The sequence below is a fragment of the Lithobates pipiens genome, unplaced genomic scaffold (assembly GCF_037356315.1).
Source record: "Lithobates pipiens isolate NorthernLeopardFrog02 unplaced genomic scaffold, aLitPip1_a1.2 Scaffold_27, whole genome shotgun sequence".
Lineage (NCBI taxonomy): Eukaryota > Metazoa > Chordata > Amphibia > Anura > Ranidae > Lithobates > Lithobates pipiens.
Window position 1 is genome coordinate 30,082,955 of NW_027507788.1, and position 25,573 is coordinate 30,108,527.

The 25,573-nt window shown below is 43.5% G+C and overlaps 1 protein-coding gene across 1 annotated transcript; it reads right to left on the bottom strand.

The window, feature by feature from the left end:
• Positions 1 to 1,550: 1,550 nt before the first annotated feature.
• On the bottom strand, positions 1,551 to 20,054 carry LOC143933130 (phospholipase A2 inhibitor and Ly6/PLAUR domain-containing protein-like). Its single transcript, XM_077456066.1, has 5 exons — positions 20,003 to 20,054; positions 17,042 to 17,161; positions 14,405 to 14,554; positions 5,774 to 5,920; positions 1,551 to 1,678 (listed from the first exon to the last, which is right to left on the bottom strand). The coding sequence occupies exons 1-5, from the start codon at positions 20,052 to 20,054 to the stop codon at positions 1,551 to 1,553; spliced, it is 597 nt and encodes a 198-aa protein (XP_077312192.1).
• Between the last annotated feature and the right edge of the window lie 5,519 nt (positions 20,055 to 25,573).

Sequence of the window (25,573 nt, forward strand, 5' to 3'; positions counted from 1 at the left end):
GCGACGCAGTGGCAAAAAGTGGTCTGGTCTTTGGCCAGCAAAATGGTCCGGGGCGGAAGTGGTTAAAGGTTGAGTTATTTTGAGGGGACAGCAAATTTACACTGTTATACAAGCTGTACACTCACTACTTTACACTCATTGAAGAAATTACACTTTGCTACAATGTAGTCACATGAACATTTTTTCACAAAAATGTGAGAGGTGTATTCACTTTTGTGAGAATAATATAAATAATATAAATTTTATATATATATATATATATATATATATATATATATATATATATTCACAGTGAATTCTGTGCCCTGATTGGACAGGGGGCTTATTGGAATCTGGAAGTCCACTTTAAGAATGGGGCCCCCAGATCCTGGACCCTCCCCATATGAATGAGTATGGGGTACATAGTATCCATTCACCAAAAAAGTGTCAAAAGTAATACAAGTAATAAAAACACATAGACATCATTTGACAATTCCTTTATTAAAAAATAAAAAACTGTTCTTAGGTGTAAAAATCATCGTCAATCACGATGCCGCCGCACCGCTGGATCCCGAAAAAAAAACGCTCCATGCTCATTGATGGCTGACCACCGAATGTCTGCTCTGCTGTTTGAAAGTCATAGATGATAGAAGGGGAGTGGGTGCAGTTTTATTATTAGTTTTAGCCTGTAATTCTACTTTAGGCTAATAACGTTGATTCTAGCATTCTCATGAATCTCCTCCATCATCACCAACAACATTACCACAAGGCCACTTACACACCCCAATGCGCCACACTTCAAATTCTTCACAAGCCTTGCCCAAACGCTTGGACTGATGTACTCTCATATTTATCTCTGAACACCTGCAGCCATACCGCGGCCCCTCTCCACAAACCTTTTATTAACCTGCACCCATATATGTAACCGTACCCCCACGTACCCCTTATTTAAACTCATACGTAACCTTATCCCCTCGTACACAGTTTTTTTTTTTAAAACACACACACTCTTAGCCCTTGTACACACGATCGGAGATTCCGACGACCAAATCCGTCTGAGTTATTCCGACGGATTAATTCCGGACGAGGTCCAGAAGTGATGTTGCATACACACGGTCGGACCAAGTTGTCGAAATTTCCGGTTGCCAAGAACGCGGTGACGTAAGCCGCGTACGGCGGGACTACGTTCAGGCTAGCTTTGGTCTAGGAATTTGATCTGAGCATGCGTGGCACTTTGTCCATCGGAGTAGGCTACACATGATCTGAGTATGTCCGATCTGAGCATTTTGTCGGAAAATATTTCCGGCAAGTTGGAAAAGTTGGTCCGACGGATATTCCGACAGAAACAGTCCGATGGAAACCACACACAGTCGGAATATCCGACAAAATGCTCCGATCGGAAACATTCCGAAGCAATCTCCGACCGTGTGTACAAGGGCTTAAACTTTTATTGTTTCCCTTGTATAGATAATAGAACAGTAGCACACTCCTATAATACTACAATCAGAGACAAGTAGAGGTAAGGCAATTTTATTTTAATCAGAATTCCTCTAGTATGTGACCTTTAGTGCTTATTTTTTAGTACATTGCAACTTGGAGCTTTTATCAAGATAAGGTATATCAAATCCACCATGGGTCTCAATGTAATCGCAGACTTCTTTGTTGATACATCCCTTGAAGGTCCAATCAGAAAATCCACCTGTAACTAAGATGATAGGTATTATTAGTGATGATCTGTTTGAACCCAAATGGGTGTTTGGCAGAGCTGAACTTGCAACTGCAGGAAGAAGTACTTCTAATAAATAGGACAGCTTCCAGCTCAGAATGACTATCAGCATCCTAACAACCAGTAAGCCATCTCTACCTGGCCCATTCAGTTATCAGCCTGGAATTCACAAATAATTGTAAAAAAATCAAATAAAAAGAGCAGAAATAGTGTAAAACCCCCTTTTAAAATTTACCCCAAATCATGTATATATTTTCCAGGGGAAAAAAGAGCCAAATGCAATACTAGACCCTTCAAGTATTTTTTGGGGGATGCCATGCTTTTTTTTTTTTCTGTTTTTTTTTTTCTTTGTGGGTGGCACCGGAAATCCATACAACCATTACCAGAGCCTACAGACTGGCAAGCCAAAAAAAAAAAAAAGATGAACGTGTTGCCTTCTCCTGAATTTACCAGGCCACATGCCCTCAACATATGGGCATCAAGAAAAAGAAGTACCCGGCAACTCCATAACATCAAGCGTATTTATTGTAAAGCCTTCACAGTGAGTATAGTCAGCAGAAGACTAGATTTGGCGATAATCCTTGTTAACAGCACACATATATGTTGAAAAGCATGAACATTTATACATAAAAGACTAAATAGATACCAAACACGTCACACTTTATAATTGCACGCACTCGTGGATTGACTACAAAGTACCTAAAAATCTCAATAGGCAACGCTTTAAAAAATTTTTACGGTTACCAAGTTAGCGTTACAGAGGTAGACTAGTGCTAGAATTATTGCTCTTGCACTGACAATCGCGGCGATACCTCACATGTATGATTTGAACACCATTGTTTCACCGTTTTCATTGCTTCACGAGCTCGCAGGGACTTATTTATTTATTTTAAAATTAATAAATTGTTTTAAAAAATAAATAAAAAATTTGATCACTTTTATTGCTGTCACAAGAAATGTAAACATCCCTTGTGACAGTAATAGGTGGTGACAGGCACTCTTTATGGAGGGATTGGGGGTCTAAAAGACCCCCCACCCCTCCTTTACACTTCAATGTATTCAGATCACCCATAACGGCGATTCTGAATACTGTATATTTTTTTAAAACCGGCGCCATTGGCAGCCGAGTAAACAGGAAATTATGTCACGACGTCGCTTCCGTGTTTACAATTAGGATACTCCCCAGCAGCCGGAGGCATCAGATCGGGAATCGGTGCTCCCAATTGAGCGGGAGCCCCGGTAACAGCGGTGGAAGGCGGCGGGATGGGGGGATGTCCCCTCCCGCTCCTCCGGCATAACAGCCAAGTGGCTTTTAGCCACTTCGGTTCTTATGGCTGGATAGCCAATCGCCCACTGTAAAAAACGGTACCGGGATGATACCGGGATGATGCCTGCAGGTGCGGGCATCATCCCGGTATACCCCCCGGAAACCGAGTACGCAGATCTGCGTACGCTCGGTGGGAAGGGGTTAAAGTGCTTAGACACATTGGATAAGCCTTTGTCAGTACTGTTAGATGCAACATAAAAATGTTCGCTGATTCGAGTTCTCAGTGGTTTCATGGTGCCACATATTGTTTGTTACATTTATCGCATTCCACAACAAATACAACATTGCTAGTCCCACAGTTGATATATTTACCGATCGTGAATTCTCGTCCTGTTTCAAATTAAATTACTGTCTTGTGTTGTCTGGAGTGTCTACTACAGAAACGGTATGTGTTATGCCGCGTACACACGACCGGACTTTTTGACAGCAAAGGTCAGACGGAACGAGTCCGTCGGACAATTCGATTGTGTGCGGGCTCCATCGGACCTTTGCTTGCCAAAAATCCGGCGGACTTTAGAAATAGAATATGTTTTATATTTTCCCGCCGGAACTCCGCCGGACCGAGAAATCCATTCGTCTGTATGCTAGTCCGACCGTACGTCATCACGTTCGAATCCGTCGGACTTTGGTGTGATTGTGTGTGTTCAAGTCCGTTCATTCGGAAACTCAGCCGGAACTCCGCTGAAAGTCCATCGGGATGACTGTCGGACCTGGTCCGTCTAAAAGTCTGGTCGTGTGTACGCGCCATTATTCCCACAAATGTAAGAGCCCACAGTGTTCAACCAAGTTTTTTTGTATTGCTGTGACTCAAACAAACTTGGGGACAAAAGGCCTCCTGGCGTTTTAGCACGGCGGCTTGAAAACCTACAGTCCGACTTAAGTATTGGTGGCAAATCTCCATCCATGGAAAGTTTTGGTAAATATTTATCTATAATGTATTTTATTTTATGAAATTCCAAGGAGAAGGCAGTTACAAAAGTGACTGAACTTGTTTTCCTGTCAGAACTCTTACTATTACCATTAGCTCTTCTTGCCACCAGCATTCTCTAAGAGGGTAATTCTATTTTTCTCCATGGCAAGACGGGCTGCTCTATCTATATTCCATTTTTCGTACTCTTGTGAATGAAGTCGTGAGGCTATAATGTTGCACTCTTTATTAAAACCTTCCTCAGTAGAGTAGTTACGTCTGGCCCTGGTGAACTCCCCTATCGGAATGGATCGTGTGGTGTGTGCAGGATGGCAACTAGTAGCCAAAAGTAAGGCATTGCCTGCACATGCCTTACGATAGGTACAAGTTGTAACCAAGCTCTGAGCTGCACAGCCTGTTAAAGTAAGATCTAAAAAATTGATGGCATCCTTATGACTATCAGAACTAAATTCCAAATTGAGATTATTTTTGTTCGCCAAGGATACATGCTCTCAACATAGGGTGGGTAGCTTACATTGAGAACCTCCCAGGCAAAGTAGCTGAATTGTGCATTGTGAGGAGCCATTCCAAGCCCATTGCACTCTTAAAAAGCACCAAGTCCCTGATGGGGAAATTGCATATGTCATATTTCCTTATTAAATGAGCCTCATAATATCTAGTTACCTTAGATAACTTCATGCTATAGGAATGTCATTGTAAAATTACTATATGGACAAGCCAGCCCTCCAACTCCTTTTTGGAATGTGCTGTATTCCATAGAAGGTAATGTTGCTTACGATTGGTTAAATCCTGCCAACTTGACATGTGTATATACTACAGCTAATACGTGTAATAATTGGTTCACCTTAGAGCTGCCATCATGCATGTGTCTGATTCTGATCATCTGTGCCATGCCATACAAAATGGAGGGAGTCATGGTGGACTGCATCTTTCGGTAAGTATTCTTATTCATTTTTCTTAATAATATTACATTTGTTATATTATACTTATAAGTATATGTGTGATCTTTCTTTTCACATCTCGAATACAAACCCAAAAACTTAAAACTATCACTTAAAGGGGTTGAAAAGTCTCAAGGTTTTTCACCTTAATGTATTATATGCTGTGCTGCAACTGCCCCCTAGAGCCCCCTCCCCCCTTTTTCTTACCTTAGCCTATTCGTTCCAGCGATGAGCACGAGCCCAGTGACACGTGACACGAGAGCATGGGGCGGGCTGAAGCCTGCTGTCTGTGTCAATGGAAACAGACAAGCGTCTCTCCATGGGGGCACCTGATAATGAGGAGAGGCCAGGAGCACTGTCGGGGCACCCCAGAAGAGGAGGATCAGGGCTGCTTGCTCTGTGCAAAACCCTTGCAAAGAGCAGGCAAGTATAACATGTTTGTTATTTTTTTTTTTAAAACAAACCTTTACAATCACTTTAACCGCGATAAAATATTTGGTACCAGTGGGGTATTTGATTTGTGTAAACTAGAGATATGAATACGAGAATGTGTAGTGGCAGGATTGTGCTAGATTGTTTGTGCTGGATTTAATATTGTATTTTTGTATTCTAAGCCATAGCACATTTAGAAAGCATAGAAAATATTTTAATTGCTTAGCTGTGTTAAAAGAGAGATGCTAGTAGGTGATCGGCGTGCGATCTCCCTCCAATTTCACCTTCACCACGGGCAAGAATGAATCTCACCAAATTATGCCAAAATCACACAACTTCCACCCATATTTTGGAGACATAAAAAAAGAAAGGCTGTCAGCTTTGCTCATCCATTATTAGTATTAACACGATCTAATGAATAATTGAAGGTGACTTCTTACTTCCATTATAGATTCCACCAATGAGACTAAAGCATCGATCCAGATTTCCTGTGCATTTGTGGATCTTCTCCGATGTGCAGCTCTTTCCCTTCTCAGCACACGCCACACACTCCACCCCATTCTCCTTCAAGTTATCTGGGATCACAACTATGAGGACAGAATATATAGGGTACTATAAAATATGCAATCTCTTAACAGCAAATATATTTTAAATTAATAGTATAAAGGGCAACAAAAAAAAGTATTTTCTGAAAATTTCAGATAATCCCACATTGTTTTCAAGCATTTCAAAAGCACTTGAAATTTTTCTCCTAAGTAATTAAAAAAATCTTGACAATGTTCCTGACCATTTCTACTCTATTTACAAAAAAAAGTTTTGTCTAGAGATACAAGGTTTTAACATAAGGTAAATTATAGGCAAGGATAACTTTTTAATTCTTGCAGCCTTGGAGTATAACAAATTCGACTCCGATCGGATCTTCCCACCTTGTCTAGCTGTTTTGAAATGTTGCCATAGATCAGTGATGGCGAACCTTGGCACCCCAGATGTTTTGGAACTACATTTCCCATGATGCTCATGCACTCTGCAGAGTGCATGAGCATCATGGGAAATGTAGTTCCAAAACATCTGGGGTGCCAAGGTTCGCCATCACTGCCATAGATAAAGCTTTGACTACTGGTTGCCATTACTGGATTTGGAACAAGTGTCCTCCAAGATTTATCATTGCCCAAACTTGCTTGTACCTTAAAATACAAGCAGAGGCGCCTGTATGACAGTGTAGATGGGGCAAAGTAAATGTGGGTACAATGTTTAGCTTCCTGGGCACCATATGCCAGTTTCAGGCCCAACTTGTGCTAATGTGAGCCCAGACTCCCGGAGGTAGTTTCTGTATCCCGACTCTTACAACACTCCAGTCAGCAACGTAAAATTCCAGACGACCTTCTGAAAGTCCTCTGGAAGGATAGGAATAAGGTGAGCCCATCCAGAAGGGCTTTCTTATATTCTTTACAAAACAACAAGAGGAGTCAAACAATGTCGGTATAAATCTCTGTCAATCTAACATGTTCTAACACATGAGTCTAGTGATGTTCCCTCTTGCTTTGCTTCTGGGGTGCTTAACATCTTCTGTCTCCATGGCTCAGTCCATGAGGAAGGAAGATCTCCAGCTGGGAAAGCCTACTCAGTTTCAGAGGGCCCCAAGACTTCTCACAGGGGTTATCTCTTCTTCCCTCACTTGCCATTGTAGTCCAATCAGGTATATCTCACATGATTGGCAATTCTGCTTTGAATTCAGGAGCAGTGCAGCATTGTTGCCACCCCATCACAGGTAAGCCTCATACACATGATAGGATTTTGTGCAAACTTTCCCTTGGATTTTTGTACAAAGGGCGTCGGTCCTGAACTTGTATTGCATACACACAGCAGGACTTTTTCAGCCAACTTTCACCAAATCATGTGGTTTTTCTGCTCTTTGCCGCCACCTTTTGTCAACTTCTGTATTGTAGTCTGATCTTTTGCATTGGCTCTGAGCATGCCTGTTTGTACTTTGTACAAAAGTCCTATGGTTTTCTCTACACACGATAAAGGCCCATACACACGATCAGACTTTTTGACAACAAACATGCAAATTAGCTGTTTTGGAGCAACATCCGACCGTGTGTACGCTCCATCGGACAAACTTTTTTGGTTTTCATCTGACTTTTGTTGGCTGTGCGAACGGACAAACTTTCTGGCAACAAAAGTCTGATGGAGCAAAGTCTGATCGTGTGTACAGAAAACCATAGGACTTTTGTACAAAGTACAAACAGGCATGCTCAGAACCAATGCAAAAGATCAGACAACAATACAGTTGAACCAAAGGTTCAATAAAGTTGACCAAAGGTGGCGGTAAAGAGCAGAAAAACCACGTGATTTGGTGAAAGTTGGCTGAAAAAGTCCTGCTGTGTGTATGCAATACAAGTTCAGGGCCGACGCCCTTTGTACAAAAATCCAAGGGAAAGTTTGTACAAAGTCCTATCGTGTGTATGAGGCTTTAGACTTTGCTCCATTGGACTTTTGTTGCCAGAAAGTTTGTCCGTTCGCACAGTCAACAAACGTCCGATGAAAACCAAAAAAGTTTGTCCGATGGAGCGTACACACGGTCGGATGTTGCTCCAAAACAGCTAATTTGCATGTTTGTTGTCAAAAAGTCTGATTGTGTTTATGGGCCTTTAGCGGCATTAGGTAGAATTCACTGGCAGGATCAACATATATTTTGTGGGACTTTGCAGAGGGCGGATTTAAGATAAGGTGCTGCAGCTATTTTTTTTTTTTTTATATATATATATATATATATATATATATATATTTTTTTTTTTTATGGGAGGCCAAAGTTATGAATTATCATCACCAATAACTCAACCCTCTTCTGTAACAAAGAGACCCGATGCTGACATAAGGTCATATGGCCTACAGCAGCTGTGCATTTGGCACACCAATGTCAGGACAGCATTTATTCCCTTAAATACATCATTATTGCAACAAACAGTACACATGTACAGTATCTAAATACAAAACAGGCAAAATACAAAGGCATAGGCAAAAATATAGTGCCATTGGGGAGATTTCCCTTCAATTCCTGTCCCAAAGCCAAATAGAAAGTAAGAGGAAATACCTGCAAAATAATGGAACCAGTATCATCTTGATAGGTCTCCCCTCTATTACTTTTCTGGGGGCAACCCAAAATGTAGGATTTTCTTTTACTTTCTCTTTCACCAATAATGGTAAACAGGACAGATAGAGATGGTGAATCTTAAGGCCCATACACACGATTAGACTTTTTGACAACAACAGCAACATCCGACCGTGTCTACGCTCCATCGGACAAACTTTTTTGTTTTTCATCTGACTTTTGTTGGCTGTACAGAAAACAATAGGACTTTGTACAAAGTACAAACAGGCATGCTCAGAACCAATGCAAAAGATCAGACAACAATACAGAAGTTGACCAAAGGTGGCGGTAAAGAGCAGAAAAACCATGTGATTTGGTGAAAGTTGGCTGAAAAAGTCCTGCTGTGTGTATGCAATACAAGTTCAGGGCCGACGCCCTTTGTACAAAAATCCAAGGGAAAGTTTGTACAAAGTCCTATCGTGTGTATGAGGGTTAACTAATAGGAGACACAGTCAGCAATAAAAAGCTAGTAGGTTTTCTAACCCCTCTCCACTCTATCCAAAACAAAAATAAAGGTTTTGCCTTTAGTTATACTTTTAATTTTGGATAATTTAATGTGTGGAAGAAGTAGAACTCCTGTCAGGTTTATACTGCTGTCTCTGTCAATACTGGATAGATTTGCCTTCTCTGGTGACTAGGGATGAGCCGAACACCCCCCGGTTCGGTTCGCACCAGAACTTGCGAACGACCCCCACGTTCGGTACGAACGTTAGAACCCCATTGAAGTCTATGGGACTCGAACGTTCGAATTGGAAAATGCTAATTTTAACGGCTAATATGCAAGATAGTGTGCTAAAAAGGGTTTGGCGACCTGCCTCCTGCCTCAGGGGACATGGGTCACTGCAAAAAAAAGTTTTAAAAACTACCGTTTTGGCGGGAGCACTGATTTTAATGACGATTAAAGTGAAAAAAAAAAGTGAAATATTCCTTTAAATATGGTGCCTGGGGGGTGTCTATAGTATGCCTGTGAAGTGCCACGTGTTTCCCGTGTTTAGAACAGTCCCTGCACAAAATGACATTAAACGGAAATAACACCATTTAAAACTGCTTGCGGTTTTAATGTTATATCTGGTTCCTGCAATATGGTTGAAAATCATTCAGAAAAATGGCATGGGTAGCCCTCCCTGCCCATTACCAGCCTATTTGGGTCTTGTACACATATTAAGGGGAACCCCGTACCCATATTAAAAAAAGGAAATGCGTGTGGCCCCCAGGCCCTATATACTCAGAACAGCAGTATACAGGCGGTGCAAACAAGACAGGGACTGTGTAGGTTTGTTGTGTTAAGTTGAATCTGTTTGTCATTTTCAACCGGTACATTTTTAAAGTGTAGCTCCAGTCAAAAAAACTATCTTTAAGCTTTTTGGAAAACATAGGGAAGGGTTATCACCCCTGTATAATTTGTTTTGTCGTCCATCTTTTTTCATCTCACTTGCTGCTGTCTCCTTGCGTTTGCAAGTAGGAGATGTTTGTAAGTTGGATGTTTGAAAGTAGGGGCCTGCCCTATATTATAGCGGTATGTACTGGGTACAGAGCACGCAGACAGCACGCACTATCTCCTAACACTACTGACTGCAAGCTCTATTATTAACCACTTGTTAGCCCAATGTTTGCATAAAGTGAAAGATGAAGTTATGCTGAGTAAATAGATATCAAACATGTCACTCTTCAAAATTGCACATGCCCGTGGAATGGCGCCAAACGTCGCTACTTAAAAAATCCCCATAGGCGACGCTTTAAATATTTTTTTACTGGTTACATGTTTTGAGTTGCAGAGGAGGTCTAGGACTAGAATTATTGCTCTCGCTCTAACATTCTCGGCGATACCTCACATGTGTGGCACATGCGAGCACATGGGGACATGGGCGCTTTAATTTTTATTTTATTTTTTTATTGTTCATTTTACTTTATTTATTTTAGTTTGACATTTTTTTTCCCAAAAATATATTTTTGATCACTTTTATTCCTATTACAAGAAATGTAAACATCCCTTGTAATAGGAATATGGGGTGACAGGTCCTCTTTACAGTGAAATCTGGGGGGTCAATATGACCCCACATCTCACCTCTAGGCTGGGAAGCCTGAAATAAAAAATTAAAAAATTAAAAAAAAGATTCTGGCTTTGATCGTACTGGCGAGTTGGTAGAAGCACCGGAGGGCGGTGAGGGATGGGGGGCGTCTATGGCTGGGTACTTCAGGGTATCACCGAGTATGGCTGGGTATCTCTGAGTATGGCTGGGTATGGCAATTTATGGCAGGGTATTACAGAGTATTGGCGGGGTATTGGCGGGGTACTACAGAGTAATAGTAGGGTACTGCAGAGTATTGGGGGTACTGCAGAGTAATGGCGGGTACTGCAGAGTATTGGGGGGTACTGCAGAGTAATGGGGGGTACTGCAGAGTAATGGCGGGGTACTGCAGAGTAATGGCAGGGTACTGCAGAGTAATGGCAGGGTACTGCAGAGTAATGGCAGGGTACTGCACTGCAGAGTAATGGCGGGGTACTGCACTGCAGAGTAATGGCGGGGTACTGCACTGCAGAGTAATGGCGGGGTACTGCACTGCAGAGTAATGACGGGGTACTGCACTGCAGAGTAATGGCGGGGTACTGCAGAGTAATGGAGGGGTACTGCAGAGTAATGGCGGGGTACTGCAGAGTAATGGCAGGGTACTGCAGAGTATGCACTGGTATTGCAGAGTATTGGCAGGGAATTGAGGGGTTAAATTCGGTGAGCAGCGATGTGGGCACTGCAGATGCAGCCCACATCGCTGCTGACACCGATCTCTTTCCCCTCCGCTGTACCGATCGGTACAGAAAGGGGAGGGAGGAACAGGCGTCATAACATGACGCCGGTTTGTTTCCAAGTGATCACTCCGTCATTTGATGGAGCAATCACGTGGTAAACGGCCGCTATGAGCGGCCGTTTACCGTGATGCGCCGGGTCCTATGGACCCGGCGGTCACGGATGCTCTCGAGTGCGCACACCTCGGGGCACGCGAGAGCAGAATTCTGGGAGGCCGTTAATTAACGGCCTCTCTGAGTTAAACAACCGCCCTGAAGCCGTTAATCAGCAATGGGCAGTTGTTAAGTGGTTAAAGCTAGATCACTAGCTATATAGGTGAGGTGAATATAGTGGTGTATACTGCGGTCAGGGCACAGACAACAACCACTACACAGCAGCAAGATAGGAAATCAGCCAAAAACGATTGGTGTGTACTGTGTTGAAGGAACACAGAACACCCACTGCTTCAGATGCAAAGTAACACACTACAGGAGGCGGCCTTAAAGGCGGCCTTATATAGTGTGGGGCGTGCACTACACAGTCTGTGCTATGATTGGCCACAGGCATCCTGCCTGTGGCCAATCATGGCTCTCCTCGCTGCCGGCGCTGCGATTGGCCAAGCATGCGGGGTCACAGTGCATGCTTGGCCAATCATCGGACAGCAATGCACTGCGCCAACGCAGTGCATTGTGGTCCGCGCGCGCGTCACTCGAATTTTGACGCGAACGGCCAAAACGTTCGGAATTCGCCGAACGCACGAACAGCCAATGTTCGAGTCGAACGTACGTTCGACTCGAACACGAAGCTCATCCCTACTGGTGACCATTGTCATGAGGACAGAAAGTGATGGGAAATCCAAACATTTATGGTTCTCACTGGAACAGAAGAACAGGGAAATCTTCCAATGGGAAGTGATCTTCCAATGATATCTAAAGGCCCATACACACGATCAGACTTTTTGACAACAAACATGCAAATTAGCTGTTTTGGAGCAACATCCGACCGTGTGTACGCTCCATCAGACAAACTTTTTGGGTTTTCATCGGACTTTTGTTGGCTGTGCGAACGGACAAACTTTCTGGCAACAAAAGTCCGATGGAGCAAAGTCTGATCATGTGTACAGAAAACCATAGGACTTTTGTACAAAGTACAAACAGGCATGCTCAGAACCAATGCAAAAGATCAGACAACAATACAGAAGTTGACCAAAGGTGGCGGTAAAGAGCAGAAAAACCACGTGATTTGGTGAAAGTTGGCTGAAAAAGTCATGCTGTGTGTATGCAACACAAGTTCAGGGCCGACGCCCTTTGTACAAAAATCCAAGGGAAAGTTTGTACAAAGTCCTATCGTGTGTATGAGGCTTTAGAGGGGATTTCCCCAAACTTTGGAGAGACTTCCTTCCACTTCTTATCACCTCTAGTTATAAGCCAAACTGCCCTGGGTTCAGTTCGATCCGGGTTTGGCAAACTTCAAAGAAATTTGGATGTCAGACCCTGTTGAAACCAATGGCAGTTGAATCTGTCAAATTCAAAATGCAAATTGTCTAGGCTAATAACTCATTTGATTTAGACCCCCTTTAACCTGACCTATAGCAAAATGATGGCCGGGCGGTGGTTTAATTGTTGTGACTAGACATTATATGACATCTGTCACAACATGCCGCTCGTGCACAGTGTGGCGATCGGCAGTGTGGTGTATCACTTGGATACACTGCATCTGCAATCAAGGTAAAGAGCCCATGACCTAGGCCAGTGATGGCGAACCTTGGCACTCCAGATGTTTTGGAACTACATTTCCCATGATGCTCATGCACTCTGCAGTGTAGTGGAGCATCATGGGAAATGTAGTTCCAAAACATCTGGGGTGCCAAGGTTCGCCATCACTGACCTAGGCTCTTTACCATGTGATCAGCTCTGTCCAATCACAGCTGATCAAAGTGTAGATAGGAAGTGCCGGTTATCGGCATTCCTCTACTCTCGCTGACAGCATGTGAGTAGAGGAGGCTAAATAAGCGGCTCACCTGACAGGGAGGGTCGGCACTGATAATCGTTGCAATGATTATGAGTGCAGCCCCAGGAGTGATGCCCACCAGCGATGCCCATCCATGCCCATCAGTGGTGCCTTTCAGTGCCCATCAGTGATGCCTGTCAGTCCCTCCCCATCAGTGCCACCTATCAGTGCTCATCATTGCCGCCCATCAGTGCCCATAAAGGCTGCCCATCAGTGCCACCTATCAGTGCTGTATATCAATGCTGCCTATCAGGGCCTATCTCAGGGCCACCTCATGAGTGCCCATCAGTGGAGCCTCATCAGTGCCTATCAGTGAAGGAGAACATTTTTTTCTCGTTCAAAAATTTTTATTTTAAAAAACATTGATTATCAACAAATACAGATTATTCAGACAATTATAAGCCCTTGTACACACGGTCGGACATTCCGACGGAAAATGTCTGATCGGACCGTGTTGTCGGATAATCCGACCGTCTGTGGGCTCCATCGGACTGTTTCCGTAAGAATATCCAACCGACAAAGTTTTAGAGCTGGGCTATAAAATTTTCCGAAAACATTATCCGATCGGACTTTGTCCGATTGTTTGTAGAGAATTCCGATCGGACAAAGTGCCACGCATGCTCAGATCAAATTACGAGACCAAAGCTATTGGCTAGTAGCCTGAACGTAGTCCCGTCGTAATGAAATAACGTCATCACGTTACGAACGATCGGATATTCCGACAACTTTGTCTGACCGTGTGTATGCAACACAAGTTTCGGACAAAATCCGTTGGACAAAATCCACAGATTTTGTTGTCGGAATGTCCGACCATGTGTACAAGGGCTCAGAGAATAATATTGAAGTACTGATGTTGCAAGAAAAGATTATAATAGACTTTCGTTTTCAAGAAAAAATTTTTTCAACATTTCCGGTCTTTTTTCATTTGTTTAGCAAAAAATTAAAAACTCAGTGGTGATCAAATACCACCAAAGGAAAGCTCTATCTGTTTAAAAAAAAAAAAATGATAAAAATGTTGTTTGCGTACAGTGTCCTTGACCGCGCAATTGTCATTCAAAATGTTACAGCTCTGAAAGCTGAAAATTGGCCTGTCCGATTCCCATTACTCCCCCCCCCCCCCAACTTACTTTGTGGCGACTCAGTATTGCAGTTGTCTCCCTCACAGCACTTAACTCTGCTATGCGCCTCAATGGCCCCCATGGCCATATCGTAGTTACTTGCACACAAATCCTTGCCCCTTTGACATCCTTTTGAGCTCTGGTAAAGGGTAAGAGGTCCTAGGTAAGTAAGGCATATAGGTTAGTATTATTGAGAGAAATGTTAAATTGTTTTAGATTTTAATTGTTAATCTTTATTTTATTTTTAAAAATATACTGTGAGTCCTTTTTTATAGTTTTAATTGTAAAATTGTTGATTCACATAATTAGGTGGGTGCTTCTTCAAGCACAAATACTTGAAAAAAAAGAGAGAAAATTGTACAGACAGCAGGAAATAAGCACACAGCTAATACCAGAACATACAAATATAATTTATTATTTCATATCAAAAAACATTCATATCAAAGAACTGAATGCTAATGCATAAATGCAAACTACAGTGTTGTAGGAAACATTCCCCAGTCCCTTCCTCTGTAGCCTCAGCTGCACTGCAGATGAATGAACAGGAGACAGAGGCTCCTATCCATTCATAAACTGATGCATAGTAAACACAGTTTACTGTGCTCAGTTATGAATGAACAGAGTGAGTGATTGGTACTGATCACTCACTCTGTTCTTTCAGTAAAGGAAGGGTCCTTCATTGCTCTCCAACCTGAAACAATCCCCTCAGCAGCTGATGGGAGAGTAGAGCAGTCGGTAGCCCTGCGGGGAGCCCTCACAGCTGAATGCTGGACAGGCGGCAACCCGCTGTCTCCATCAGCACCTGGTCCAGTTGGCTTCATTTACCTGCGGCCCAGGGACAGGGTGCTTTTTCTGAAGGATCCTCTTGAGCTGAGAGCCCGGGGACCAGTATGGTCCCTTCTACCTGAGAACAGAGCTGTGCAACGTGGGCCATGGCAGAAAGAGGACTATTTACCCACTTTTGGATACAGGTGGAGTGACCTACTGCACTGCAGTTCAGACAAGTAAATTAAAGCCCTGGGCTGCTCGGAGGATTGATATAGAAGAGACTGGGACTTAATTTAATTGTCAGAACTGCAGTGCATAGGGAGTAGTCCCTACTCTGCCCTCGGGTCCTTAGCTGCACAATTGAGTCTAGTCTCGGGAGGGGCACTGCCAGAAAATATTTTTTTTTGGGGGGCAATTTATCGGGGAAATGCCTGGTGTTGGCGCTACAATCATCCCGGCACCATGGTTGTTATGGTGTCAGGATGATTGAAGTGCATTCTTTCTATTATTACATTGTTATATAGAAATTGTTCAACTCACCATAATGCAGAATCAGTGAGAGCCCTGAGCGTGGTACTTGCCACCGTCGCCTGTCACACGTTGTGGATTGTCACTTGCCATGTCGCCTGTCACCAGATGCAGATTGTCACTTGCCACATCACCTACCACACGTTGCGGATTGCCACTTGCCACCGTCACCTCTCACCTGCCACACATTGCAGATTGTCACTTGCCATGTCGCCTGTCACCAGATGCAGATTGTCACTTGCCACCGTCACCTGCCACACGTTGCGGATTGTCACTTGCCACGTCGCTTGTCACCAGATGCAGATTGTCACTTGCCACATCACCTGCCACACGTTGCGGATTGTCACTTGCCACCGTCACCTGCCACACATTGCAGATTGTCACTTGCCACGTCACCTGCCACACATTGCGCATTGTCACTTGCCATGTTGCCTGTCACATGTTGCGGATTGTCACTTGCCACGTTGCCTGTCACCAGATGCAGATTGTCACTTGCCACGTCATCTGCCACACATTGCGCATTGTCACTTGCCATGTTGCCTGTCACACTTTACGGATTGTCACTTGCCACGTTGCCTGTCACACGTTGCGGATTGTCACCTGCCTGCTAAGGTGGTCTCTTGCTGTGTCTCTCTAAGGTGGTCTCTTGCTGTGTCCCAGAGTCGGGCAGCAGATTACCAGTCAGGCAGCAGAGAGATGATGTAATCTCTCTGCTGCCTGCGGCTGCCTGCACAGTGAGGGTGGAACTGCTGGGATGCAAGGAGGGTGGCAGGCGGTGAGAGAAGATGTCATCTCTCTGCTCCCCCACACACCAACTCCCTGATTGGCCAGCCACCCGCTTACTCACCGAGCTGCCCAGCTGCTCGCCCGCTCTCTCACCTGTCCGCCAAGCCTCCCGCCCACTCACCAACCAAGCCGCCTGGCCCGCCTGCTCTCTCACCCGCAGAGCCGCCCGCCCACTCACCCGCATTCTCGGTGGGGGGGGGGAATGGCCTGGTTGCCCCACTGGGTCCGCCCCTGCTGAATTTAGCAGGGGCAGATCCAGCCCCCCCCCCCCCCCCCCCTGTTGAATTTAGCAGGGCCTGATAGCAATGTGCACAAGTTATTAGGGTGTGCCCACGCACACCCAGCCCACCCTGTGTGCACGCTTATGAGCGGGACCAAGGAGAATGAACGTAGCCACCCTCTAACAGGAAGTCAGATAGTAAAGGCAAAAAAAAAAGGGAATTTGGGGATTTGCAGAAGGCTGAGAGCAATAGAAAATACTTTTTTGAATAAGCATACCGCATAGAATATATTTTTTTTAACCAGTTTAGTGTCACTTTAAGAAATAGATCTTATTTAGGTTACCAATTTTCTCCATTATAACGTTAGCGTAACATTTTGTGACATCTGTGGGGCAGGTCTCACTGGTTAAGGAGTTACAGGTCGATGTCAGGAAACTCTCACAATGATGGCAGACAAGAGCCTCTGTAATATAAGGAAGACCGTGTATTAATCATTTCTATAAATTAAGGAGCTGTAAAGACATTACAGAATGTTAGTGATTTATGATGTGACAAATGATGTCAATATCACGACGAGTGATTATGGATTATGCAGGGGCTTTGCAAGAAACAGAAGGCTGTATCAACTTCAATAGGGTATATTTCACTAATACACAGTGGGTACAATAAGGCCTCATCCATACTAGCAGCGTTTTTTAGCGTTTTTTAGCTGTTGCGTTTTCAGGCTTTTTTAAACCAAAATTATACTCCCACAAAACCTATGGTTCAACGCAGTATATCCAAGTTTTTCAGCATTTTTGGGCGTTTTAAGCTGTTTTCAGCGTTTATACAGCTGAAAAACTCCTCTCAAAACTCACTAGTTCTGGGTTTTTTTCCACCCAGAAAATGCCCCAGCCAAAAAACGTTGATAACAGCCTAAGTGTGCATGGACATGAAGCCAAAAACAGCAGCTGTAAAATTGTCTAGTGTGCATGAGGCCTTAGCTGTAAAAAGCTGTAGCTGTAGAATGAGTTTTCCCGCATTTTTGCAGCGGCAATTTTTTCGTATTTTTTATTTTTTTTAAAACAAAACTATACTCCCACAAAAGCTGCTGTGGGTCAAAAACTGCTCAAAAAGGCTGATAAAAGATTTCCAGACTGAAAACGCTCATGCCAAAAACTACTGATAACAGTTTATGTGTGCATGGACACATAGGATAACATGCTGGGGAGTTTACTGGTTGCAGGGAAAAATGCCTGAAGCCAAAAACAGCAGTTGTAAAAACGTCCAGTGTGCACGAGGCCTAAAGGTGCTATTGACATGAAATTTTCACCATATGTCGGTAACAACCCATGCAATCCATACATACACAGAAACAGAAACAAATAAGTTCAGAGATGAAGTTATGTGTAAGAAAATGGAATGATACAAGGGAAAAAAATGAACACATGAAGAAAGGGAAACGGCATGGAAAGCCAAGACACCAGCTAAAATCTATCAGTAATTAAAAGCAATCCTGCCCCTTGTCAGTGCAAATTAATATTAGCTGGTTTAGTCTGATGGCCTATAAAAAGGTGTCTCATTACCCAGGTGTCACACAAGAAACATCTCATGATGGGTAAAAGCAAAGAGCTCCTTTAAGACCTTCACAACTTTATTGTTGCAAAACATACTGATGGCATTGGTTACAGAAGGATTTCTAAACTTCTGAATGTTCCAGTGAGCGCTTTTGGGGCCATATTCTGGAAGTGGAAAGAACATAACTTCACCATAAACCAGCCACAACCAGGTGCTCCTTGCAAGATTTCTGACAGAAGAGTGAAAAGAATTATCGGAAGAGTTGTCCAAGAGCCAAGGACCACTTGTGGAGAGCTTCTGAAAGACCTGGAATTAGCAGGTACAATTGTGGCTAGTTGAAGTCATTGTGTGACGTAACGCGTAGGAAACCGGAAGTGACGTTTACATCCGAGCAAGACGCTCACCGGTCTATTGTCAAGCTGTGTGCCTTATTCGTTTTCCTCTTGTGAGTAGATAATTTATATTTTAATAAAAGTGTTGATTTTAAATACTACACTATTGTGAATGTTTTTTACCTGCCCCCTTGAGCCTTTTCGCTGGTAACAACCACGAGGAAATCGGATAAGTCTCTGGCACCGTCAGAAGTCCTCTCTGCAGTTATCCCCCTGACCCTCCCAAGTACTCCCTGCAATATAGCCGTTTTTCTCGCTGCACACCTCGCAGCTGTGAGGTAATTATTTAGTGTAACCAGCACTGGCACGGAATACCACTGGAAGAGAGTTGGCTTGGCACATTGCACTTTATTTTTGATTGTGATACTGCATCTAAATTGCACGATTGGACTATGTATGGGACACTCTATTGAGATTCACTTATTTGCTGCTATCGATTTCTGTTTGAATTTTTTTACTTAAGTTTTGTGTTTATATCACAGATATATCTTTCCACACTCGCATTTTTTACACTGCATTTTTTAGTTGTTATATGCGTTTGTATGTATTTAGCACATGCATCTTTGATCTTGACACTTGAGTGATGCACAGAGACACTTTAAACCAGTTGTTTTATGCAATGCACAGATGCACTTTTAATGCAATTCCATAAGCACTAAGCACTGTTCTAGTTTACAAGCACTATTGCACTTTTTTGCCTTTATATTAATATTTATTTTTATATCTTTATATTTTGTTGTGCATTATTGTTAGTTCATTTGGTATTTGAGGAAGCGCAACACCCCCCCCCCCCGTTTCATTTCCTATAGTATTGAGAGCCAACTCATAGAGTGTTTGCTGACCCCGTCAGAACAGAATTTTACCTTCTGACCAATCTTTGACCATAGAGCGCGGGAGCCTTTGATATACATATTCAAACTAACAGCCAAGTTCATAAGATAGAGTAGAATGATGTAGAATCAGCTAGCATGCATCCTGTTTATTCTTAGGTTGGCTCTACTTGGGAGCACTTAGCCAAAAAAGTACACAGTTGAGAAGCTACTAATAAATGATTTCCTCTTCACTCAGAGCTCCTTTCTAAGCTTTATTTGCTGCCAGCATCATGACAGCCAAGTGTAAGGTTGAGTAGAATGTTCTAGAATTAGTTTGCATTCATCCTGTTCATTTTATGGTTGTCTCTTCTTTGGAATACTTGAAAATACACTTGCTGTGCAGTAAAGCTAAAAAACAAATTTTTCTTTATGCTTAATTTGCTCCTTGCATTATAGAAAACATTTTTCGAAAAAGATTGTAAGGAAATGCATGCATGGTCATGCGGAACCCCCCAAGATGAAATGTTATTACAGAATTCTCACCTGTAGTAACAGAGATGAAGATGACCAATATCAAGCTCAGCAGAGTCTTCATGGTCGATATTATCCTGATGACGCTGGAGAGAGAACTCCGGACCCAGAATGTTTATCAAATCTCACTAGAGCACTTATTTGTACCTAGTAATAACCTTTAAAACCGACGCATTTGAAATGCAGAATTCTATTAAAAAGTGGGCGTGCAATCACAAGATAATTGTCAGGTGGACACAAATATCTAAAGCTATATTTAACATTATAATAATTATGTAAAGCAATACAGGTAGTGCAGTTGGTTCAGTGAAAGGAGAAGAGATCAAAGGCACAGGCACACACGATCGGATTTTCCGACTGGAAATGTTCGATGACAGGCTGTTGGCGGAAAATCCGACCGTGTGTATGCTCCATCGGACAGTTGTTGTCGCACTTATGCCAACAAATGTTGGCTAGCATGTCCTCAAATTTTCCGCCAACAAATGTGTGTTGTTCTGACAAAAGTCCAAAGTACAAACACGCATGATTGGAAGCAAGGATGAGCCGGAAGCGGACGGTCTTGTAAACTAGTGTTCGTAATGGAGAATTAACATCAGGGTCCCCAGGGAGCCCCTCCTTACATCAGGGTCCCCAGAGAGCCCCTCCTTACATCAGGGTCCACAGAGAGCCTCTTCCTTACATTAGGGTTCCCAGAGCCCCCCCCTTAAATCAGGGTCCCCAGGGAGCCCCTCCTTACATCAGGGTCCCCAGAGAGCCCCTCCTTACATCAGGGTCCCCAGAGAGCCTCTTCCTTACATTAGGGTTCCCAGAGCCCCCCCCCTTAAATCAGGGTCCCCAGAGAGCCCCTCCTTACATCAGGGTCCCCAGAGAGCCTCTTCCTTACATCAGAGTCCCCAGAGAGCCTCCCCCTTGCATCAGGGTTCTCAGAGAGCCCCCCACTTACATCAGGGTCCCAGAGAGCCCCTCCTTACATCAGGGCCCCCAGAGAGCCCCTCCTTACATCAGGGTCCCCAGAGAGCCTCTTCCTTACATTAGGGTTCCCAGAGGCCCCCCCTTAAATCAGGGTCCCCAGAGAGCCCCTCCTTACATCAGGGTCCCCAGAGAGCCTCTTCCTTACATCAGAGTCCCCAAAGAGCCTCCCCCTTGCTTTAGGGTTCTCAGAGAGCCCCCCACTTACATTAGGGTCCCCAGAGGGCCCCCCCCTTAAATCAGGGTCCCCAGAGAGACTGCCTCTTAAAATCAGGGTCCCCAGAGAGCCTCCCTCTTAAAATCAGGGTCCCCAGAGATCCTCCCTCTTAAAATCAGGGTCCCCAGAGAGCCCTACACTTACATCATGGCCCCCAGAGAGCCACCCCTACACGTCATTCGTGACGTGGCAAATTATGAAATCACCAAATGCAGCGCACAATCCTCTTCTTCTTTAATGGGGATAATAATGAAGCTGCTTTGCTGGTGATACTGATGGAGTTATTGCAAACACATTTTCAAAGAGTTTTTTTTTCTAGTGATATCAAGAATAATATTATTTAGTTTTTTTTATTTGGGCAAGTTACCACAACACCATTTTGCCCTGTACACACGGTCGGACTTTCCGGCGACAAATTCCGGTCATATTTTCCGACAGATTTTGGCCCAAACTTGTCTTGCATACACACGGTCGCACAAAGTTGTCGGAAAATCAGAGCGTTCTGAACGCGGTGACGTACAACACGTACAATGGGACTATAAGCAGGCCAATAGCCAATAGGTTTTGTCTTGGGATTTATTCTGAGTATGCGAGGCACTTTGTCTGTCAGAATTGTCTACACACGAACGGATTTTGTTGCCAGAAAATTTTAGATCCAGCTCTTAAACTTTGTGTGTCGGAAATTCAGACAGAAAAAGTCAGATGGAGCCCACACACGATCGTGTTATCCGACAACACGATCTGATCGCACATTTTTCGTCGGAAAGATCGACCGTGTGTACAGGGCAGTATCCTGTAGTTTTTAAGATCAAAGATACAACTATGTTGGTGTTAATTTTACATTGTATTTTTTTTAAATGCAACTGCCTACTCCCAAACTGTCATTTGAAGAAAAACACATCGCCAAGTATTATTCTACACAATTTTTTTTATTGTGCATTAAAAAAAAGAAAACAAATAAAATTAGACATGCTATCTGCCAATAGAACTTAAGTGCATCCAAAAATATAGCAAATATACCAAATCAAATAATTATTATTCAACCCAAAAAAAAATGTCAAAGCAATAACTCCAAGGACAATAATAAACACGTTATCTCCTCCGATTCCGCAACATGTCTGGTTGACGAACGGGCATTCAGAAACATATGCCCTGTACACGCAGTCGAATTTTCCGACGGGAAATGTGCGATTGGATCATGTTGTCGAAAAATCTGATCGTGTGTGGGCTCCATCTGACTTTTTCCGTCGGATTTTCCAACGCACAAAGTTTGAGGGCAGGATCTAAAATTTTCCGACAATAAAATCCGATCGCATAAATTCCGATCGTGTGTAGACAATTCCGATGGACAAAATTCCACGCATGCTCAGAATAAACTAAAGAGACAAAAGCTATTTGCTACTGGCCTGTTTATAGTCCCGACATACGTGTTTGACGTCACCTCGTTCAGAACGATTGGATTTTCCGACAACTTTGTGCGACCGTGTGTATGCAACACAAGTTTCGGCCAAAATCCATCGGAAAAAATCTGACGGATTTTGTGGTCGGAATGTCTGACCGTGTGTACAGGGCATAACTGAAAAGCGTAAAATGAAAAGTGTGAATCAACACTCACCAAACTTCTACTAACACGAAATTAGCAGTAGGAGCCCAAAGGGTGGCGCAGTACGTCTAGTGCGTCACTAAGTTAGTAACTGTTGGCCAACAATTGTGTGGCCGTGTGTATGTATGCAAGTTTGGGCCAATGTCCTTCGGACAAAATTCCACGGTTTTGTTGGCGGAAAGTCCGATCGTGTGTACGAGGCACTAGATGACCATTTACTTACAGTGCCTTGAAAAAGTATTCATACCCCTTGACATTTTTCACATTTTGTCATGTTACAACCAAAAATGTAAGAGAGAGAACACTGGAGTCAGTGTGCTTATTCATTCTCACTAGAGCTCCTATTTGTACCTAATAATAAGGCAGTGCATTTATTCTGGCACATTTCAAATGCGTCATTGCAATAAAAAATGGGCGTGCAAGTACAAAATAATTGTCAGGTAGACACGGTTATCTAAGGATATAAGAATCCTTTCACTGCCAGAGGCGTTTTTGCGTTTTTTTTGTTTTGTTTTTTTTGTACTTTGTAATTTTTTAGGGCTGAAGATTGCATAATACCCCCAAATATTCTATATGAAACAGAGACACTTTAATGCCCCTTACACACGATCGGACTTTCTGACAACAAAACCGTGGATTTTTGTTCAAAGGTTGTTGGCTCCAACTTGTCTTGCATACACACGGTCACACAAATGTGGGCCAACAATTACCAACGTGAGAAAGTGGTGAAGACGTTACGACCAGCCGAAAAAAAGGAAGTTCAATAGCCAGTGCGGCTCCTTCTGCTTGATTCCGAGCAAGTGTGAACTTTTGTGCGTCAGACTTGTGTACACACAATCGGAAATTCCGAAAACAAAGTTTTGATGGCGGAAAATTTGAGATCCTGCTAGCCAACATTTTGTTGGCGGAAAGTCCAACAACAAATGTTCGATGGAGCGTACACACGGTCGGACTTTCAGCCAACAAGCTCACATGCAAAATTTGTTGTCGGAAAATCTGGTGGTGTTTATGGGGCATTAGACTCCTAAAGAATAAAATAGTGCTAGCTGCAATTTTTTATGTCACACAATATCAGTGCAACAGTGTGTAGCGCAATTGATGCTTTCGGGGGTAGGTGCCCACAAGGCGTGTATTTACATTCGTATGTTTGTGTATGGGGTTGGGTCACCAAAAATCTTTACTAAACTTTTTTACTAAAAAGTTTTACTAAACTTATTTTTCATGAGATACGGGACAAAATGTCCCCTATGCCAGTGTTTCTCAACTCCAGTCCTCAAGGCACCCCAACAGGTCATGTTTTCAGGCCTTCCATTGTTTTGCACAGGTGATTTAATCAGTTTCACTGCCTTAGTAATTACCACAGCCAGTTCATCTGAGGGAAATCCTGAAAACATGACCTGTTGGTGCACCTTGAGGACCGGAGTTAAGAAACATTGCCCTATGTAATTAATTTATTGGTGCCAGATTCTGTTAATGAGACATCAAGGTTCTCAAAGAAACCTGTCCTCCAATTAACTCAATGCACAGATTGTACTCCATTAAAGGGGTTGTAAAGGTAAAAGTTTTTTCACCTTAATGCATTCTATGCATTAAGGTGAAAAAACATCTGATAAAACTGGCCTCCCCCAGCCCCCCCGTTTTACTTACCTGACCCCTCGAAAGTCCCGCGCTCGCCCCCAACATCCTCTTCGCCACTCAGCCTGGCCATTGATTGGTTACAGTGGATGGATTGATAGCAGCGCAGCCTGGGCGGGCCGAGTGATACAGTGAGAGGCTATGGTCGCCGGCTGTATCACGAGAGCGCGCCCGCAAGCACTTCACACCATGCGAGGGAGCTCGCATTAAGGTGTGGAGTCCTTGCGAGGGGAAGCCGAGAGAGCCGCCGAGGGACCCCAGAAGACCATGTTCCAGGCCACTCTTTGCAAAACGAGATGCACAGTGGAGGTAAGTAGAACATGTTTGTTATTTAAAAAAAAAAAAATAGCTTTAGTGATCCTTTAACTTCTTTCCTGGTCACACTGGGTGGGGAAAGTGACACCAAGACCTGGAAGTGATGTTTTAAATGTTGCAGTAAAAGGGTTATACATTATAATAGCTGTAACTGTATAGCCCAGCTCATTTCAAATGATTGTATGGTTTCTTCCATTGGAAGTATGATATTATATTGGGAGACTAAGGGGTTCATTGTGACAGGAAGGAGGATGTCTTTTTGTTAGATATAATGTTGCCCTGATGACAGCACCGATACCAGTAATGAGAAAGTTGTTTGTTGACGAAACACGTGGAGTGGGAGCAGGATGCCTGTGGCCAATTATAGCTCAGGGGGTTTAGTACACGCCCCACACTACATAAGGCCTCCAGCGCAGCCTTGTGTAGTGTGTTGGCGTGCAGGGAAAGAGAAAGATAGGCAGGGACAGTGTCTTTTTGCTTGTGAACCTAGCGCTGTTACAGTGGGTGTTGTGTGCCTCCTACACAGTATACACCTGAAGATACCCTTTATCACTGGTGTTCTGTTTCTGTAATACAGGCATCTGCAGGAGTTAAAGTGGGTGTTGTGTGCCTCCTGCACAGTATACACCTAAAGATACCCCTTATTGCTGGTGTTGTTCTGTTGTATATATTGCATATTAGCCTTTAAAATTAGCACTTTTGATTTCGAACATTCGGGTTCCATAGACTTTAATAGGATTCTAAAGTTTGTACGAATTTTTGCTCCGCTCTAAGGTTCTGGTGTGAACCGACCCGGGGGGGGGGGGGGGGGGGGGGTTCGGCTCATCCCTAGCTGGGAGCTAGA

Coding starts and splice junctions, on each gene's coding strand:
- LOC143933130 (XM_077456066.1), bottom strand. CDS start 20,054: ATGAAGACTCTGCTGAGCTTGATATTGGTCATCTTCATCTCTGTTACT. Junction 17,162..20,002: donor CTTCATCTCTGTTACTACAG/GTGAGAATTCTG, acceptor CTTATATTACAG/AGGCTCTTGTCTGCCATCAT. Junction 1,679..5,773: donor TGGTGGAATCTATAATGGAA/GTAAGAAGTCAC, acceptor TCTTAGTTACAG/GTGGATTTTCTGATTGGACC.